The sequence below is a fragment of the Salvelinus fontinalis genome, chromosome 11 (assembly GCF_029448725.1).
Source record: "Salvelinus fontinalis isolate EN_2023a chromosome 11, ASM2944872v1, whole genome shotgun sequence".
In the NCBI taxonomy this organism is placed as follows: domain Eukaryota; kingdom Metazoa; phylum Chordata; class Actinopteri; order Salmoniformes; family Salmonidae; genus Salvelinus; species Salvelinus fontinalis.
The window spans coordinates 34,970,125-34,992,365 of NC_074675.1; the positions used below are offsets into that span (position 1 = coordinate 34,970,125).

General features: G+C 40.8%; 1 protein-coding gene across 1 annotated transcript in view; it reads right to left on the minus strand.

Annotated features, from left to right (window-relative positions):
• The window catches only part of si:dkey-172j4.3 (diacylglycerol kinase delta), a 115,229-nt gene extending 97,512 nt beyond the window's left edge, over positions 1 to 17,717 (minus strand). The window contains exons 1-2 of the mRNA XM_055938553.1: positions 17,553 to 17,717; positions 15,074 to 15,384 (exon numbers count right to left, since the gene is read on the minus strand). Of these exons, the coding sequence (XP_055794528.1) occupies positions 15,074 to 15,262 (189 nt within the window). The 5' untranslated portion in view covers positions 15,263 to 15,384; positions 17,553 to 17,717. The remainder of the gene's footprint in view (positions 1 to 15,073; positions 15,385 to 17,552) is intronic.
• Between the last annotated feature and the right edge of the window lie 4,524 nt (positions 17,718 to 22,241).

Genomic DNA, 22,241 nt, shown 5'->3' on the forward strand with positions numbered 1-22,241 from the left:
CAGTCCCTCATGCAGCAAAGCACCCCCACAACACGATGCTGCCACCCCCGTGCTTCACGGTTGGGATGGTGTTCTTCGGCTTGCAAGTCTCCCCCTTTTTCCTCCAAACATAACAAGGGTCATTATGGCCAAACAGTTCTATTTTTGTTTCATCAGACCAGAGGACATCTCTCCAAAAAGCATGATCTTTGCTCCCAAGTGCAGTTGCAAACCGCAGAATGCTTGCGATAAGTGAGCGGTGTGGTCGGTGTTGCTCATTTTCAGTTTATCGTCTCGGCTCTGTTTACAACCTTTAGCCTCTAAATGCATTGTGCATTACACTTTAGTGTATCTTCCTTAGAGCAGATGTCCTAACTTTCTCTCTGTCTTTCTCTTAGACAGAGAATTGCATGAGAAATGAATATATTACCGTTAGGGATTTTATGCGTTGTGCATTAGACTTTAGTACTTCTTCCTTAGTAGAAACATTCAAGTATTATCATTTGTTCCTTTTCTCTTTAGAGCACAGGTTCTGAGTGTGTTCGGAGTTTTCCCGAATGGAGGAAAAGATGCCATTCGAAAAGAAGGAACACTAGATGCTTTTCTAGCATCTAGTGACAACCCTAACTTTAATCTTGTCTCTATCTTCTTGCCCTTTGTGCTGTTGTCTGTGCTCAATAATGTTTGTACCGTGTTTTGTGCCACTCCAATGTTGTGTTGCTGCATGTTGTTGTCATGTTGTGTTGCTACCATGCCGTGTTGTCATGTGTTGCTGCCTTGCTATGTTGTTGTCTTAGGTCTCTCTTTATGTAGTGTTGTGTTGTCTCTCTTGTCGTGATGTATGTTGTTCCTATATTTATATTTTTTGAATCCCAGCCCTTGTCCCCGCAGGAGGTCTTTTGCCTTTTGGTAGGCCGTCATTGTAAATAAGAATTTGTTCTTAACTGACTTGCCTAGTGAAATAAAGGTTAAATAATATAAAATTAAAATCTTAAAAAGCAAAAATAACAAAAGTTATAAAAGAGCTGAAAGCTCCTGTTCTTTCTTATAGGCAATTTCCTGGTTTGAAACCCTAATTCTGTCCTTTCTGCCATGGTTGTCTAGTGTCTATTCACTTCCAATCCCCTAAAGGCATTTGTTGTAGATTGGTGTCTTTTCTACCATGGCCATCTAGGCATTTGTTAGAGATGGATGATACACGCACACACACACACACATATACACACAAACACACACACAAACACATACGCATGTGTTTGTGTTGTAGATGGATGAGTGTGCATCATGTGGGTCAGCATCGTTCCCGATCATTTCCGTTTGGTTGCTAATGGTGATGGATGGGAGCGGTGGGAATACCTCGTCCATGATGGGCTTAGCATGAAGAACGCCACCATCTTAGAGAGCAACAAATGGATGGAGGGATGGATGGAGGGATAGAGGAAGGGATGGTGGGAGGGAGGGAGTGACGCACCAATGGATGGATAGACTGACAGACGGACTGGCACACAGGCAAAGATTGACTGATTGATAGCAGCACATACACTTTGTGCACCTATTTTAACGTTCGTAATCGATCTTTCGTAATGAGACACACAAGCTGTTCCCATCTGAGTTGTGAGGTAGTTTGTATCGAGTTTGTTCTCCTTTGCGAGCATAGTCCATTTACAAGAAGAACAGAAGAAAAACAAGAAGGGACTGGTGTCATACACTTCCTTCCTCGCTCTATTTTCTCACACTGTCAATTTGCCTCGCTTTCTGTATTGTCTCTCGTACTTTCTCCGTCCGTCTCCATTTATTTTTGCCTCTCTCGCTTTATTTTCGTTCTCTCTCTTTTCTTCCTTTCTCTTTTCTTTCTCTCTCTTTCTGGCTCACCCTAAAAATAGTCTCTCTGGCATTTTGTCTGCTGCTCAGAAACCTCTTGAACGTGGAAGCTGCACACACACGCACGCGCATGCACACACACACTCTTTTGAGACACTTTCTAAGTCAAGTAAGGCAATCATGGTCATTTCGAAACTCAGGAAAAGTTTGTGGTCATAAGCACATCCTTTAAAACGTAAGTGCTGGGCTAATGAAGCATACTTGTGACGAACAGGAAGTCCCGCACAATGTTTATGCTCCCAATTCACTGTTTTATTGACAGTGTTTCGATCCAAACCAGATCAGGTGTGCGTGTGTGTGTGTGCTTGCATGTGTGAGTGTGTACTTGCGTGTGTGTTCACTCTCTGCTGTAGAAACATCAACAGTCCTTTCTCTCCTGAATTAAAGATCCACTTGTGTGTGAAATGGCACCCTATCCCCTATATAGAGCACTGCTTTTGACCAGAAAAAGGGGCGCTATATAATAATGGGGAGCCATTTGGAACGCAGCGTTGGCGTATCTGGAAGGAAGGATTAGGAGGAGAGAGTCACCGCTGAAAAGACACATCTGCCAATTAAATGTTAAGCGTAGACACTGTGTATATGTGCGTGTGTGTGTATGCGTGTATGTGTGTGTGTGTGTGTGTGTGTGTGTGTGTGTGTGTGTGTGTGTGTGTGTGTGTGTGTGTGTGTGTGTGTGTGTGTGTGTGTATGCGTGTATGTGTGTGTGTGTGTGTGTGTGTGTGTGTGTGTGTGTTTGTGTATATGTGTGCACCCACATACTTGTGTTTGGGAGATGTTGGCCCTTGGACAATGGAAAATAAGAAGAGGGAAAAATAGAGAGACAAAAGAAAGACAGAAATAGGTCAAGTGCAATCAGACGCCATTGTACCACGAGGACCTGGCTGCTTCCGGAGAGAGAGAGAGAGAGAGAGAGAGAGAGAGAGAGAGAGAGAGAGAGAGAGAGAGAGAGAGAGAGAGAGAGAGAGAGAGAGAGAGAGAGAGAGAGAGAGCGAGAGCGAGAGCGAGAGCGAGAGAGAGAGAGAGAGAGAGAGAGAGAGAGAGAGAGAGAAAGCGAGAGAGAGAGAGAGAGAGAGGGAGAGAGAGTTTCCAGAATCTACGGTATAGAACAAGGTCATAAAGAGTTCTATTCAGTAGCTCAGAAGCACAATACAGAAACAGACAAACCGTGCTGAACCTTAACATTCGTCTCAACAAAGCTCTTTCGAAATAAACTGACGACAGTATTTCATGAGGAGAGATCTACAGAGAAGGTATAATATTTGTAGACAAACACATTTAGATTGAAAGAATTAGAAGTCTTGTAAACAATGTCTTCACATTATACCACAGCCAAAGATTTAGATATACATGTAGGTCTACAGATTGTTCAGTATTGAATGGGAATGTCCATTTTAGTTATTGTCATTCTATGGCCTGGCTAACTGTCATGCCCTTTATGCAAGGGGTTTGCAAACCTCTCCTCGGGGACCCCCAGCCGTTCCATGTATTTGAACTATTCCTCAGCTAGAACAACTCGGCAACCAGTCATAAAGCCCTTGACTAGGTGAATCAGGTGAGCTACGTCAGGGCTACAACATAACTGTGAAATGTCTGGGGGCCCCCGAGCAGAAGGTTGAAAACCACTGCTTTAGGCAAGTCCTAGTAGTAGTGTCAGTTGATTGCTATTTTCTATTTTTGAATCTGAAGTTACTGGAAATAGAAATGCAACGCTGACAGGAAGAAAAAAAAATCTATGAAGTTGTTGTTGCCGGGTTACAGACAGACACACAAACACACACACTCAGACAATAGCTGGTTGATCAGTTAGTGGAGGGAAGTGGATTTTGGGGTTCAAGTCTGAGGTGGTGATTTTCTTGGTATAACGCAGTAAGGCAATTTGGGGGTGGTTTGGGGGGGGTGTGTGTCTGTGGATTTTTGGCTGAGGTTTCGTATTGAGGAATGGCTGTGTGCAGAACTGTGCGCTTCCAGCTATTACCTCCGGGAAGAGAAAGAGAGAGTGAAAAAAAAGAGAGCGAGAGATAGAGAGAGAAGAGAAAGAGAGATTGAGAGAGAGATACTAAAGTGTAATGCACAATGCATACAGTATAGAGCCTAAAGGCTATATATACAGTATCTATTTCTTATGAATTTCCCTGTTTGAATCTACTGTGACTCTAATGACCAGAAATCTCTCTGATGGCGAAATAGAGGGAAGGAGCCCAGTATGTCTCTAACAGAGAGAGACAGAGAGAAAGAGAGAAGTACTAAAGTCTAAAGCACAATGCATACAGTATAGGGCCTAAAGGCTATATACAGTATCTATTTATTATGCACTTCCCTCTCTGAATTTCTCTCTCTCTCTCTCTGAATCTCTCTCTCTCTGAATCTCTCTCTCTCTCTGAATCTCTCTCTCTCTCTCTCTGAATCTCTCTCTCTCTGAATCTCTCTCTCTCTCTCATCCATTTCCCTGTGTGAATCTAATGTGTTCTCTGATATTATATATTTTTCTGATATAGTCGAAGGAGAGAGACAGAGAGAGAGAGAGAGAGAGAGAGCGAGAGAGAGTGTGTCTATAAAGAATAGCACAGCTCCATGTCCCTAGGCTTGTCTTTTCTGACTCAGTGCGCGCACACACACACACACACACACACACAGCAGATTTGCCCAAGGATTCATCCCAAATGGCGTCCTATACCCGTTACACTGAGTGTACAAAACATTAGGAACACCTGCTCTTTCTATGACATAGACTGACCAGGTGAATCCAGGTGAAAAGCTATGATCCCTTACAAATGTCGCCTGTTAAATCCATTTCAATCAGTGTAGATGAAGGAGAGGAGACAGGTTAAAGAAGGATTGTTATCCCTTGAGACAATTGAGACATGGATTGTGTAAGTGTGCCATTCAGAGGCTGAATGGGCAAGACAAAATATTGAAGTGTCTTTGAACGGGGTATGGTAGTAGGTGCCAGGCACACTGGTTTGAGTGTGTCAAGAACTGCAACGCTGCCAGATTCTTCCACGCTCAACAGTTTCCTGTGTGTGTCAAGAATGCTCCGCCACCCAAAGTACATCCAGCCAACTTGACACAACTGTGGGCAGCATTGGGATCAACATGGCCCAGCATCCCTGTAGAACGCTTTCAACACCTTGTAGAGTCCATGCCCTGACGAACTGAGGCTGTTCTGAGGGCAAAAGTGGCAGCAAATTAATATTAGGAAAGTGTTCCGAATGTTTTGTACACTAATTACGCACAATCATATATAATAACGTAATAAGGTATCCCCTATGGGCCCTGTTCAAAAGTAGTGCACAATGTAGGGAACAGGGTGCCATTTGAGATGCAGGAAGTCTGTGAATTACTCATCAGGTTGGTATAGTATCACACAGAGGGAGGGAGTGTTTCTGTCTTTCTGTCTGTCTTTATCGCTTCTCTTTCTCCTGTCATTATCCACACACACATCTTCTCTTTGTCTCCCTTTGTCTCCCTCCGTCCTTATCTCTCTCCTCTCCTCCTTCTCTCCCCTGTTCTGTCCCACTGCGTGTCATCTCTGTTCGCCTTCTCGTAAAACCCCCTCCCTCCCTCGCTCTCTTCTCCTTCTCTCTTTCTGTCTCTCTAGCTCCTCTCTCCTTTCTCTCCCTATCTCCCTGGTCCAGTGGCTGTCCTTTCTCTAATGGTCTGTCAGTCTAATGATGGAAGATGCTACCCTAATGTTGTTTTGAAATTACACAGAGGAGGAGAGGAAGAGCGAGAGGAGAGAAGAGGAAGAGAGAGAGGAGATGAGAGGGTGGAGATGAAAGGTGAGGAAGAGAGGAGAAACGAGAAGATGATAGGATAGGGAGATGAGGAGAGGAGAGATAAAAAGCCAATACAGCACATTGAATTAAAATGAGAGAGAGGGAGAGAGAGAGAGAGAGAGAGAGAGAGAGAGAGAGAGAGAGATAGAGAGAGCGAGAGAGAGAGAGAGAGAGAGAGAGAGAGAGAGAGAGAGAGAGAGAGAGCGAGAGAGAGAGAGAGAGAGAGAGAACTATTGATACTTGATACAAGGCTTGTCATTTCCCAACATTCCATAATGTCCAGTGTTCTCATTGGACAGATGATGACTCCAGGTAGACCTGACAGCCAATCAATAGAAACGAGGTTGGGAGGCTCCAGTTAACAAAGAACAGACAGGGATGGAGACGTGTGTGTCTTCTCTGATGACTGGCCCAACCCTGTCTATCAATGATAATCAATCATTCACAGTTTATAAGATAGTCTATATCAGTTTAACATATTAAACATCAGAACATGCTATAGATTATCAATATGTTGTCTATCTAACAGGGACGGTTAATGGAAACTGAATTTACGTTTGATATCTGGATAGATTTGGTCCCTCCCTCTCTCTCTCTCCCTGTTTTCTCAGTCACTGCTCCTCTCTCCTCTTTCTCTCTCCATCTCTCTTTCATCTCCCCAGGTATTGACCCACAAAGCTGAATCAGGCCAGAGCTATAAATCACACACCATCACTCTATCACTGAGCTACACACACACACACACATACACATGCACGGACACACACTCACCACACGCCTACACACGCGTACATGCACCACACACAGACACACACAAATCCCCATCTTCCTACATGCAGTATCATCCCACACACTCATGTCACACTATAGCTATAATTCAGCCCTCGGAGAGAGAGAGAGATGAAGACAGTAAGAGAGATAGAGAGAAAGAAAGAAAAGGAGAGAAAGGAAAGAGAGAGAGACAGAGAGATAGAAAGAGGGATATGTACATCCCTTCTTTCACCTCTTCTTCTAGAGGTCTTTCTTGTGTACCTTGTGAAAATCCTAATTAGGGAACTGCCCTTTTCTCTGTCTCTGTGTGTGTGCGTGTGCGTGTGTGTGCATGTGTGTGTGTTGTCTTCTTTTTTGTCAGACCAAATGGGGGCAAGGTAAACAAAAGCCAAAACAGCAGTAAATAAAAAGTATAAGGCTTTATATACCCGGAGGAAGAGAGAGAGAAAAAGAGAGAGAAAGAGAGCGAAAGAGAAGAAGAGAGTGATAAAGAGATAGAGAGTAATAAAGAGCGTTGACTAGGAACTAGTGCTGGCACAATTACTGTATAACCGTTTATACCATGACATTATTGAATACTCCTTTCTGAATGGCTTGAAGGGCATTCTAGAGCGTGCATTATTTCCCTATATAACGCACGATATATTTGCACGGTAGAATTCAATGTCTATGGTTCCTTCTTACATGTTCTATGTTTGAGCTGCTTTTGAAAGCAAAAGTCGAATTGAAAACATTTCTGGCATTGTTGAATTCGAAGCTAGGAATGATGGTTTAGTTAGCTAGTTAGCTAAACTTGGTTACCAAGGCAACTACTGTCACTCTCTAGTAAACTTGCTAACTACTTCAATGGATGTTGAACACATTTCTAGCAGCAAATGTGTTACAATTACAGCCATGGTATAAAAGGGATAATCAATTTGTGGCTCTATGCGTTCTCTGGAAAATAATTTAACTCCATGGAAGGTGAGTTCCACTCAGCTATAGCGTGTCGTTGAACACACCTTCCACGTCGTTCATTATTTTCTATAGAATGCATAGCCTCTTGTTGATTATCACTTACGTAACCTATGGTTATGGATGAAGACCGTCATGAAAATAAAATAACCGTCATAGCCGTTTAAAAATGAACAGCTTACTAAAGACGGAACTGCTGGGTATTCGTGCAGTTGAGTTCGTTTCTGCTGTAACATGGACTCTTAACAGCGTGATGAAACTTTGTTGCTCCTTGCTGAAACAAGCAAGGTGTTGTAGCAAAGATTCTGCATTCCATGTTAATGTATAATGTTAATTCAAACTATGTTAAGGGTAGACTCAACGAAATGACGTTGCACGAGCAGCACCGCAGATATTGAGATGAGCAAGATGCAAGACTTCGCTCTCACACAGTCACACACAGTATCTGCACATGTGTATGGGTTCGCTTCATGCTGTTACAGCGTGGTAGCTAGGGCACCAAAACATCTGAGAAGTTGAGCCTCGCTCTTGAACACTCTTAGTTGTTGGGGAAATTGACCCACTATAATGTTTACTTTCTGCAACTGCGTCATATTGCTGAGTCTAGCTTTAACTGATGTGGCTCTGTAATGTCAGTTTAGTTAAATAAAAACAATCACAGCACATTGATGGCTACTCTTCCTGCTTTACTTCGTAGTTTTATTCCCAGCTTTGCTCATATGGGTAAACTCGCAATGGCCAGTCCAACCATTATCCCATCATTGGCGAGAATGATGACGCCCATACTATTCATTCTATTTCTATGGCAGCACATGCAGTCAGGAGGAGAGAAGAAAATGTGCATCTGTATAATATACAGTACCGGTCAAAAGTTTGGACACACCTACTCATTCAAGGGTTTTTCTTTATTTTTACTATTTTCTACATTCTAGAATAATAAGAATAAGAGTGAAGATAACCATCCTATGAAATAACACATATGGAATCATGTAGTAACCAAAAAAGTGTTAAACAAAAATATATTTTATATTTGAGATTCTTTAAAGTAGCCACCCTTTGTCTTGATGACAGCTTTGCACACTTTGAGCCAATCAGTTGTGTTGTGACAAGATAGGGATTCTATACAGAAGATAGCCCTATTTGGTATAAGACCAAGTCCATATTATGACAAGAGCAGCTCAAATAAGTAAAGAGAAATGACAGTCCATCATTACTTTAAGACATGAAGGTCAGTCAATCTGGAACATTTTAAGTGCAGTCGCAAAAACCATCAAGCGCTATGATGAAACTGGCTCTCATGAGGACCACCACAGGAAAGGAATAACCAAAGTTTCCTCTGCTGCAGAGGATAAGTTACCAACCTCAGAAATTGCAGCCCAAATAAATTCTTCACAGAGTTCAAGTAACAGACACATCTCAACATCAACTGTTCAGAGGAGACTGCGTGAATCAGGCCTTCATGGTCGAATTGCTGTAAAGAAACCACTACTAAAGGACACCAATAATAAGAAGAGACTTGCTTGGGCCAAGAAACACGAGCAATGGCCATTAGACCAGTGGAAATCTGTCCTTTGGTCTGATGAGTCCAAATTTGAGATTTTTGGTTCCAACCACCGTGTCTTTGTGAGATGCAGAGTAAGTAAACGGATGATCTCTGCATGTGTGGTTCCCACCGTGAAGCATGGAGGAGGAGGTGTGATGGTGTGGGGGTACTTTCTGGAGACATGTTAGTGATTTATTTAGAATTCAAGGCACACTTAACCAGCATGGCTACCACATTATTCTGCAGCGATACGCCATCCCCTCTGGTTTGCGCTTAGTGGGACTTTACATTTTTTTTCAACAGGACAATGACTTAATACACCTCCAGGCTGTGTAAGGGCTATTTTTTTTTTTAAATTTAATTTCACCTTTATTTAACCAGGTAGGCAAATTGAGAACACGTTCTCATTTACAATTGCGACCTGGCCAAGATAAAGCAAAGCAGTTCGATACATACAACAACACATAGTTACACATGGAGTAGAACAAACATACAGTCAATAATACAGTGAAAAATAAGTCTATATACAATGTGAGCAAGTGAGGTGAGATAAGGGAGGTGAAGGCAAATAAAATATATTAATAAATAAAAATATAAAAAAGGCCATGGTGACGAAGTAAATACAATATAGCAAGTAAAAAAACACTGGAATGGTTGGTTTGCAGTGGAAGAAGGTGCAAAGTAGAGATAGAAATAATGGGGTGCAAAGGAGCAAAATAAATAAATACAGTAGGTAAAGAGGTAGTTGTTTGGGCTAAATTATAGATGGGCTATGTACAGGTGCAGTAATCTATGAGCTGCTCTGACAGCTGGTGCTTAAAGCTAGTGAGGGAGATAAGTGTTTCCAGTTTCAGAGATTTTTGTAGTTCGTTCCAGTCATTGGCAGCAGAGAACTGGAAGGAGAGGCGGCCAAAGGAAGAATTGGTTTTGGGGGTGACCAGAGAGATATACCTGCTGGAGCGCGTGCTACGGGTGGGCGTTGCTATGGTGACCAGCGAGCTGAGATAAGGGGGGACTTTACCTAGCAGGGTCTTGTAGATGACCTGGAGCCAGTGGGTTTGGCGACGAGTGTGAAGCGAGGGCCAGCCAACGAGAGCGTACAGGTCGCAGTGGTGGGTAGTATATGGGGCTTTGGTGACAAAACGGATGGCACTGTGATAGACTGCATCCAATTTATTGAGTAGGGTTTTGGAGGCTATTTTGTAAATGACATCACCGAAGTCGAGGATTGGTAGGATGGTCAGTTTTACAAGGGTATGTTTGGCAGCATGAGTGAAGGATGCTTTGTTGCGGAATAGGAAGCCGATTTGACCAAGAAGGAGAGTGATGGCCTCCACAATCACCCGACCTCAAACCAATTGAGATGGATTGGAATGAGTTGTACCGCAGAGTGAAGGAAAAGCAACCAACAAGTGCTCAGCATATGTAGGAACTCCTTCAAGACTGTTGGAAAAGCATTCCAGGTGAAGCTGGTTGAGAGAACGCCAAGCGTGTGTAAAGCTGTCATCAAGGCAAAGGGTGGCTACTTCGAAGAATCTCAAATATAAAATATATTTTGATTTGGTTAACACTTTTTTGGTTATTACATGAATCCATATGTTATTTCATAGTTTTGATGTCTTCACTATTATTCTATAAAGAAAAACCCTTGAATGAGTAGGTGTGTCCAAATTTTTGACTGTATATTTTTTGCTATATATTTTTGGGGCTATTCGAACAGTTATTACAGTGATCGCTGTCATTTGGCTGGCCAAAAACCATCATCCAAAATTCCATGACCATCACAGCCCTACTCAGAACAGATGACAACAGGGCCCCTTGGAAGACAGGACACCTGTTCGTGTACATACACACACACACACCTGTTACCTGTAGGCAACTCTGTAAGCACTCTGCCTCCATCCTCCCTCCCCCCTCACTGTCATAGGTTTACTGAACAATACCCCCCTCACCCTATTGTTTCCCCTCCCCCCTAGTGTTTTCCCTATTCCACACCTCACATTCGAGTTCCCCAATACATTCGACTTACAGTATTCTATATTCTCCAGTACTAGCACACTAAGCTTGGAAGCCAATAAATACATGTGAATTATTGACGATGCACTTAGGCTGATGTTATAATTTCACTTTTTTGTAATATATATATATATTATATGACATCACATTTTATGTATGTTTCTGCATATGTACTATGATGTTCTAATAAACCTAAACATAAGCTATGGGTAAAAAATGGGTTCCTACTGGTTCCTACTGTTACCCCTACCTACTTAGACACTCTTCTGGTAACCCTGGAAACCAACAATCCCTTGAGGCCTAAGCACCGATTCGACCTAGGGAAAACCCTAACCACTCTAACCATTTTGGGGCTGACTGTCGTAGTTGTAGTGTTAATGTTTGAGTTTGTGTGTTTGTTAATGGTTTAATTTAATCATGTCTGGGTGACATGTCAAGGCTAATAACACTTAGCTCTGAGCTAACGAGCATGATGCAAATACACTGGGGACTACTGAGGGCGTGGAGGAAAGAGGAAAGAAACAGAGAGAAAGAGAGAGAGAGAGAGAGGGGGGGAGAAAGATGGGAAAGGGAGGGAGAGCGGGAGAAGGGGAGAGAGAGAGAGAGAGAGAGAGAGAGAGAGAGAGAGAGAGAGAGAGAGAGAGAGAAGGGGGGATAGATCCAGGAGGGAGGGAAGGAGTTGGGAGAGAGAGACAAAAAGAGAGTAGAGAGAGAAAGGGATATTGTTTGTGTTTGCCATTAATTAGCATACTGTATCTGTTTTGTTGAAACAAATCAGTGCTCATTTTCACAGACAAACACACATGCACGCATATACACACACACACAGTTCTAATCCAATCAGCCTATAGTTATAAGGGGCCAAATTCTCAGGTCTATGACTAGGTTAATCTGAGTCATGTGACTTCAGGAAACACAATCTAATAATCTCTCTCTCTCACACACACACACACACACACACACACACACACACACACACACACACACACACACACACACACACACACACACACACACACACACACACACACACACACACACACACACACTATTTTAGGCATGGTTCCGCATTGCATGGCCTATTTGATTGACAACTTGCAATCCAATCTAGGCTTTGATATTAGCTACTGTAGCTCCTGTGCTATTATCGTACAACCTAACGATTATCTAACCAATCATCAATACAACCTAGTGTTGTCACGATACCAGAATTTTGACTTCGATATCAATAACAGAGCTGTGTTCAAATACCCATACTAACATACTGTATACTACATACTAAATGACTATATGCTGCCTACTGCTCTGAAATCGGAGTAGATAGCCAGAGCGAATTAACAATGTCCATTAAGAAAGCACAACGATTTTACCACGTAGCTAAGCTAAGAATGATGTGAATAATCAAGTCAATAAACGTTGGGTAGTTAGTTAGATAGCATATAGTTAATATACTGGTGTATTAGTAGCCAACTAACGTTAGGTAGCTAGCTAACATACCGGTACATACTGCTGTAATGATATGCTGTGCGGTTCGTAAGGATAGCGTAGCTAACAAACTGTCAGCCAACATAATGTGTAACGTAACTTTATTACGTAACGTTACTTTATTACATTGTTCAACATTTTCTTAACATTTGTCATAAGTTAGTTAAAGCAATGAATTTGTATCCGCTCTAGTCGGACTTCAGCTGCATATTTTCCTCCATTTTCTTAAAATCTGAAAACGTTGTGAAGCCACGCCCACTTTCTGAAGAATTGCATTATTAAAAGCACGGAAATAGTGTCCACTGCTTGTATACTTCGTATTTTGGTGAATTTAGTACGACATCTGCACACTTTTGGCATACTAACTGTATCCATACTATGACCAATAAGCATACTACATACTCAATTTACTTCACAAATAGTATAGTTAGTGCAGTTAGTATGAGTATTCGAATACAGCTCAGGTTAAGTATCGCAATACTCGATCACGATACTCGATACCAAAACGATAACAAAACGATACCACAACAAACAAAAAAGAAGGCGTATTAGCCAAAGTCACACAATGGCACATCATCCAGACAGATGAACTCAGCTACTGCTCTGTTCAATATCATTACGTTTGAAAATGTTTCTGCACATTTTTCAGAGACAGCCATGTATGCATTAATTAATCAATCATACAATCAATCTGACTTTGTTTTTACCAACCTAACTACAAAACAACATAATGATAATAATTGATTTGAATGGTACATCTCTATTGATGAACTGGGTAAATCAAGATGTATCTTAGGTAATTTCACAATACAGGTGAATGCATATTATTCAATAGGAGTGTGTGCGTGCATTGAGATATTGAGCTTGTTTTAGCTGATTTCATGGGGCTACAGATGACAAAACAATCCCTTCCATTTCAGACTTATTTTAATTGAGACTGCTAGGAGAACATATTATTTTATTGTACTGGTCAACATTTGCATAGAAGAAGCAATATATATATTTTTTTAAGTGTGCGGTGTCTCTTTAAAAAAGTAATGACGTAATTCACCAGGCAGAACGTGGCTTTGGAATATGACTTTGTGGCTATGGAATCTAGTGGAAACCAGATGGGAGGTGAGGAAGACGAAGAAGTGAATTCGTTTTTGGCGGCGAGGGAAACGAAGTGAATTAATAAAGTTTTTGGTGACAATCAGCTTTGAAATCAGCATATATTGCATTATGGTTTGCAACCAAACAAAGTACTAGGGTTGTGAATTCAGCTGTAAACTAGCAAGGAAAGTTAGCCTACAAATTAAAGATAGACGCTACCAGTATCGTCTTGCGCTGTGTAAAGGTGTTCTAGCCTGTATGGACATTGTTTTGCGAAAAGTAATAAACATTTTCAAAATGTCTACATGCCGCGTTGTATTATTCAAGTGTGATAACTTCTGTGCAACATGAGTGGGGAGGTAACAATGCAGCCAGATAGCTCGAGCAACGAATGAGTAAGTGGAGCAGGCACTTTGGTCTTCGCTCTTTAAAGGGGCTGCGCTGATACAGACGTGATCCTCTCAATCACGTGAGACACATTTGACAGAAGTACTGAAGGTTGAAAAAATGATGGTGCCGAACCTTTTTAGTTTTCGATGCCAGCTGCCCAGCAAAAGGCTACCTTCCATCAGCTACCTGTCATCAGTATTCCTCAGAGATGGGGCCATACCCCAAGCGATTTAATACAATTCCATATTGCATTCTGTCTCTGTTGTTCATTCAGTTAATCATTCAGCCTGTACTAGAATAAAATATAAATATATATATATATATATATATATATATGTCATTCAGCAGATGCTTTTATCCAATGTGACTTACAGTCATGCGTGCGTAAAGTTATTACATATTGGTGGTATCAGGCATCGGCCCCACTATCCTGGCATTTGCAAACACCATACTCTAACAACTACCAGCTGGGCTATTTGCATATCTCTGGTCAAAGTTAGTGCAATATATGGGGATAAGTGCACTCTATGGGAAAGGGCATAGGTCAATAGGGTATAATTTTATTGAACCAGCTGTCTCAGGAACAAACACAGCCATGAGATTACTATAAAAACAACACCATATAGGTGACAGCTATGGCTTTATATTGATCCACAATGATCTATGACTGTCGATCAATAACTGTAACGATTCAACCCGGCAATCACTATAAATGTATTCACCAAATTCAAACAAACTTGATGTCTTACTCAATAATACGCTGTTATTAATCAGTTACTAATCAGTTGCCAATGATGTGTGTGGGTGTGAGTGTGTTTTCAGAACATTAAGCCTAGGCCTACTATCCTAACCAGGATCAATTCCACAGTTCATCTCTCATGATGACAAGAAAAATAGGCCTATAATGCCCTATAATGCCACTCATGCTTGCTCCTGAGTGGCGCAGCAGTCTAAGGCATTGCATCTCAGTGCAAGAGGCGTCACGACAGTCTCTGGTTCGAATCCAGGCTGTATCACATCCGGTGGTGATTGGGAGTCCCATAGGGCGGCGCACAAATGGCCCAGCTTCGTCCGGGTTTGGCCGGGGTAGGCCTTCATTGTAAATAAGAATTTGTTCTTAAATGACTTGTCTACTTAAATAAAGGTTCAATAAAATAATAAAGTGTGTGTGTGTCTCTCCTACCTTGGCACGTAACTGTCCTGACGTGGACACTTTCCGGATCAGCTTCTGCTCCGTCTCGTCCGTCTCTCCGTCGCTATCCGAGCTCTCTTCCCCGGGTTCGGGCTGCGCTAGGCGGTCAGATTCCTGTGAAGACGTCGACTCCCGCGGTTCTTGGACGTACAAGACATTCGGGTTTAGTTTGGAAGCCATGATGGTGATTGTTTGAAGGAACGGACTTGGGAAAAGGAGGAGAGGAGAAGATGGGACGTGATGTGCGTGACCAGACTTCAATCTTTACACTTCGTCCGTTGATCTAAGGTAGCCTCGATCCTCTGAAAAGAATGAATGATTCATATTTTATTATTTAAAAAAGTGCCAGTTGGCAGTTAGTTAGGCAGGTGTTTGAAATATCCTCGTATGTCAGAGCAAGACAGTTTGAAATGTCAGCTAGAGCAAATCAGTTTGCCACTCTCACTGTTTGGGTTTGCGTTTTGATGGTGTAAGTCATATGGACTGTACCATTGTGTGAAATCATTATTTTAATCCATGCAAACTTAAAATGGCTTAACTTGGGTGGTGTTACTGTTAACACAGTTAACACAGTTCAGAAAATGGAGTGTTGCTAGGGTGGGAGTGACAGTACATTTTTTTTCTCTTTACTGGTTCCTCTGCTAAACTGTCTTGGTCACAAGTGGTGAAGCCTATACCACTTGTGTGAATACCAACACAATCATTTTGACTTTATGCAAACTGTTAGAATGGTTAACCTGGGTACTGTTAAACTGTTTAGCCGGTTGTTGAGTTAAAACAAACGTAGAGCTACATTTGGCTGCCCACAACATGAAATGTAGGCCTATTTCTCTACATAGGGCAATAATAAGACATATGCCTTACTCATTGTATAACAGCTTTTTCTGAACATCTGCTATTGACGATAATGAAGATGATGATGATGGTTATTACAAAGGATAGGTCTAATATAGCATTAACTAAACGATGACATGACAATAAGCCTTCGTGCTTCAACAGTGATGAAAAGACAGTCATAAAATATAACATGACTACAAAAAAAACTGTAACTGTAATCCGTTACATTAAGCCTTTAGAAAATGCAGCATATGGCACAAATTTTTCACATGCAAATAAGCAGTTTTCGGTAGTGCTCAAACCATGCCATTCCATGAGAGCAGTCCTCCATGACAAGAAGATAAACAACAGAGTAGGCTAAAAAGTCCTTAATTTTGGGGTTATGCTCAGGTAAAACAATTTGCCTAATCTATATTTTCATATTTCAAGGTCCTACTCTTGAAGATCAAGCGGTATTCAATTAGGCTCATTGGAACGACTGGAAATCTGACAGACAATGGTTTTTAATGTAAAGATAGGCTATAGCCTAATCATACTATTATCTACATCAGAAAGCAATGGGTTAGACTGCACAACCAACCGATAAAGTAAATTCCAACATCCATTTATGGCCACCAGCTATGTAAACTCTAACATCGATTTATCCGGCAACAGATGTCGTTCAATTGGTAATATTCATTTGTGTCTTCATCTAATGCCTCTTAAAGGGAAATTAATCTAAAAATAACTGAAAGTAATCAGATTATGTTACTGAGTTTGTGTAATCCAAAAGTTGCGTTACTGATTACAATTTTGGACAGGTAACTAGTAACTATAAAGAATTAGGCTACATTTATAAAGTAACACACACACAGGATTGTCATTAAAATCATGCATACACATTCCAGTAGGCTATTACAACACACACACCGCATGCACATTTCAATTTGTCACTTTCAAGACATTTTGGCATATAATGTTATAATATGTATCGCAATAACATCATGTTATATTTCTCAGTGGTCACCTGCAGTCGAGTGGTTGCTAACAGAACACCTGACTGTCATCATGTGTCTCAAGTGTGTGTCCTGTTTCCTTGGTTTCAGCTCTCTGAATTTAACCGACGTGTTGCTACTACACAACGACTGACCTCCCCATCTAGTCTACAGTAGCCAAAGGGCAGCATGATTTCAAATCATATGACGAAACAGTAGCGCTATGCGTTTATAAGGCTATTTCTTTTGAGACGAAAACGTAAAAAAATAAACAGATTTTTCTGTAACCTTCAGTTGTTTTTTCTTTGGAACAACAGGCAGTAGTCGCGAGAGCTTCTTTCTACCTTTTAGAGCTGGCGGCTCACGAGCGACAACGTTTGATCATTCATTCCATTGAGAATGGGATCGTTAATAACGACGGAGACACAAAACACGGATTTCAATTATATTCATTCATCCGTTCATCTATCAACGTATTCATTAATTTATTCCGTTCACCGGCGAAGCTCAGTAAAAACCGTTTCAATTCAAAAGACCCGTCGTCAAAATCCGGTAGCCTAAACCAGCCTCTTTCAAGCATCTAGGTAACGTTTAGGGACGAACTGTCGTGCCATGCATCTGTATTCTACCGGGGGCGATTAAATAAGTATCTCTGTTACCGTGGCGTCCCCCGCTGCTTTTGCCCGGCCTGGGTACCTGTCTCTCGGCTTGAATCCTTCCACACGACTGAGCACTATCAAATCTCTGGTTCTCTCGCTCCGCTCTCACACCGACACACACTATACGCATAGCATCGGGGGTGATTTGAATCAGTTGGTTGGGAGGGGAGGAGGAGATGGGGAGAGACAGAAGAGTTTAGAGGAAGGAGGGTGATTTGAAGGATACTTAAACTAGCCTTCACGAGAATGCAGAGAAACAGAGAGAGAGATTAAATCAAAACTGCAAGCTAATTCTTCCCAGGTTAAACTGGGGAGTGAAACATTTACAATGAAAACGCCCACAGCACCGGATAATTGTAATCAGTTTACCGGCAGTAATCAAATATGCATGGAAGATAGTTAGCCATGGTTCGGCAGTGGTTGTTGTCTCTCAATTCAATTCAAAGGGCTTTATTGGCATGGGGTAACATATGATTATATTGCCAAAGCAAGTGAAATTGATAAAGAAAAGTGAAATAAACAATAAAAAGTAAATATTACACTCACACAAGTTCCAAAAGAATAAAGATATTTCAGATTTGCAAATAGTTAAAGTACAAAACGGAAAATAAATATATATGGGTTGTATTTACAATGGTGTTTGTTCTTCACTGGTTGCTATTTTCTTGTTGCAGCAAGTCACAAATCTTGCTGCTGTGATTGCACACTGTGGTATCTCACGCAATAGATATGATACTATCAAAATTGGAATTGTTTTCGAATTCTTTGTAGTTCTGTGTAGTCTGATGGAATTATATGTCTCTAATATGGTCATACATTTGGCAGGAGGTTAGGAAGTGCAGCTCAGTTTCCCCATTTTGTGGGCAGTGTGTACATAGCCTGTCTTCTCTTGAGAGCCAGGTCTCTCTACGGCAACCTTTCTCAATAGCAAGGCTATGCTCACTGAGTCTATACATAGTCAAAGCTTTCCCTAATTTTGGGTCAGTCATAGTGGTCAGGGATTCTACCACTGTTTAGGGCCAAATATCATTCTAGTTTGCTCAGTTTTTTTGTTAATTCATTCCAATGTGTAAAGTAATTTTTTACTTTTTGTTGTCTAATGATTTGTTTGGGTCTAATTGTGTTGCTGTCCTGGGGCTCTGTGGGGTCTGTTTATGTTTGTGAACAGAGCCCTTGGACCAGCTTGTTTAGGGGACTCTTCTCCAGGTTAATCTCTCTGTAGGTGATGGCTTTGTTATGGAAGGTTTGGGACTCACTTCCTTTTAGGTGGTTGTAGAATTTAACCTTTTCTCAATAGGGGGTGCTGTTTGCAATTTGTAATAATTTCGTTCCCAAATTAAACTGCCTCGTACTCAATTCTTGCTCGTACAATATGCATATTATTATTACTATTGGATAGAAAACACTCTCTAGTTTCTAAAACCGTTTGAATTATATCTGTGAGTAAAACAGAACTCGAGTTGGAGCAATTTTCCTATGAGGAAGTGAGAAATCTGAAATCTGCAGGCTGTTCTGAGGTCGGTTTATTAATTTGCATGTCTTCTATTGGTTGAGATGCACTGCATACGCCTTCCCCTGGATGTCAGCGTATAGTGAGAATTGAAATGGAGTTGCTAGGCAGATCTGAGGCCTTATAAATGGGCTGGCAACGTGGGGTCCTCCATTTCTTCCCTTCGCCATGACGCAAGACAGACCTCAGGATGGCGTTCTAGAAAGCCCCCGTTATAGCCCTTAGATATATCCGGCTCTGATTTTATTCAATATAGGTGTTAAAGACATCATAATGTTGTTATTTTAAACCGAGTTATATCAGTTTATATCAGTATATTGCGATTTTCTGGTATTTATTTGTGCTGCGTTCTAGGGAGTTGGGCACGTCTGGCCCACATGGCTAATGTTTACTGCTAATTCCAACGTTGAAGGCGACAATCTACAACCGAGCAACGATTCTTTTGGAAAAAGGACAACTTGCCCAAGATTCTGATGGGAGCTCATCAAAAAGTAAGAACTATTTATGATGTTAATTCGTTGTTCTGTTGAAAAATGTAAAACTCATATTCCGCCATTAATTTCGGTGCGGTCTCTTTTTAACGCACGCTGTATGTCGTAGTAAAGTTAATTTTAAAAATCTAACACAGCGATTGCATTAAGAACTAATGTATCTTTCATTTGCTGTCCAGCCTGTATTTTTTGTCAAGTTTAAATTTAGTTACTGATTAGATTAGAGGCCTCTCCCAAGATTTCTCCCGACATATTGTTGGCAGCTTGGCTACTATTCTCATTGTATAACCACGATTTGTGCCGCTAAATATGCACATTTTCGAACAAACTCTATATGTATTGTGTAATATGATGTTATAGGACTGTCATCTGAAGTTTGAGAAGGTTAGTGAAAAAATTAATCTCTTTTGCTGGTTTATTCGTTATCGCTATTGTTGGCTTGAATCAATGCTGTTGTGTGGTTGGCTATTGTAGTAAGCTAATATAATGCTATATTGTGTTTTCGCTGTAAAACACTTAAAAAATCTGAAATATTGGCTGGATTCACAAGATCTTTGTCTTTCATTTGCTGTACGCTGTGTATTTTTCATAAATGATTTATGATGATCATTTAGTTAATTCACGTTGGTCTCTATAGTTATTCTAGTTGCTTTGGTGAGAGTTGTGATGGTGGCTGCAATGGTAAACTATGATTTATACCTGAAATATGCACATTTTTCTAACAAAACATATGCTATACAATAAAAATGTTATCAGACTGTCATCTGATGAAGTTGTTTCTTGGTTAGTGGCTATTTATATCTTTATTTGGTCGAAATTGTGATAGCTACCTATGCAGGAAAAAAATGGTGGAGAAAAAAAAGTTGTGTGTTTTGCTATCGTGGTTAGCTAATAGATTTACATATTGTGTCTTCCCTGTAAAACATTTTAAAAATCAGAAATGATGGCTGGATTCACAAGATGTGTATCTTTCATCTGGTGTCTTGGACTTGTGATTTAATGATATTTAGATGCTAGTATTTACTTGTGACGCTATGCTAGGCTATGTTAGTCAGCTTTTTTACTGATGGGGGTGCTCCCGGATCCGGGATTGTGATGAAGTAGAAGTTTTAACTGATCTTTTGTGGATTTTGATAATTAGCTGGTATCGGCCTAATTCTGATTTGCATGCATTATTTGGTGTTTTACGTTGTACTCTGAGGATATTTTAGCAGAATTCTGCATGCAGAGTCTCAATATGGTGTTTATCCCATTTTGTGAATTTATGGTTGGTGAGCTGATCCGCAGACCTCACAACCATAAAGGGTAATGGGTTCTATAACTGATTCAAGTCTTTTTAGCCAGATCCTAATTGGTGTGTTGAATTTTCTCTTTATTTTGATGTCATTGAAGGCCCTTCTTGCATTGTCTCTCAGATATAATTGCCTTTGTAGCAAGTTCTTTAATGTGCGAAGTAGACTGCTTCTCAATTAAAAAAAAAAAATCAAATGTCAGTGTGAAACTTTATTTCACTATACATTTGCCTAAGTTGGCTTGTGCTGTCTGGTCTTAAATATCATGCCCATGTTTGAAATGTTACCTGCTGCGCTGATGTTTAGGCCGAGGTATGTATCGTTTTTTGTGTGCTCTAGGGCAACGGTGTCTAGATGGAATTTGTAATTGTGTTGATTGTGTATATGTATTTTATAATGTCGTATGTTTTCCCCCAAGACCACTTTACATCGATTTGGATAGCAAACCCTCATGCCAAATTGATTCAAAAGCTTTTCTGAAGTCAACAAAGCATGAGAAGACTTTACCTTTGTTTTGCTTTGTTTGTCAATTAGGGTGAGCAGGTTGAAAACATGGTCTGTCACACAGTAATTTGGTAAAAAGCCAATTTGACATTTGCTCAGTACATTGTTTTCACTGAGGAAGTTTCCTGTTAATGATAATGCAACGGATTTTCCTAAGGTTGCAGTTGATGTACAGTACCAGTCAAAAGTTTGGAAACACCTACACATTCAAGGATTTTTCTTTATTTTCACTATTCTATTTAATTTTATTTCTTTATTTTATTTAACCTTTATTTATCTAGGTAAGTACATTTTCTACATTGTAGAATAATAGTAAAGACATCAAAACTATGAAATAACACATATGGAATCATGTAGTAAGCAAAAAAGTGTTAAACAAATCCAAATATATTTTAGATTTTAGATTCTTCAAAGTAGCCACCCTTTGCCTTGATTACGGCTTTACACAATCTTAGCATTCGCTCAACCAGCTGCACCTGGAATGCTTTCCCAACAGTCTTGGAGTTCCCACATATGCGGAGCAGTTGTTGGTTGCTTTTCCTTAACTGTGTGAATTGGGTTGAGGTCAGGTGATTGTGGAGGCCAGGTCATCTGATGCAGCACTCCATCACTCTCCTCCTTGGTCAAATAGCCCTTACACAGCCTGGAGGTGTGTTGGGTCATTGTCCTGTTGAAAAACAAATGATAGTCCCACTAAGTGCAAACCAGATGGGATGGCGTATTGCTGCAGAATGCTGTGGTAGCCATGCTGGTTAAGTGTGCCTTGAATTCTAAATAAATCACTGACAGTGTCACCAGCAAAGCACCCCCACACCATCACACCGCCTCCTCCATGCTTCACGGTGGGAACCGCACATGCAGAGATAATCCGTTCACCTACTCTGTGTATCAC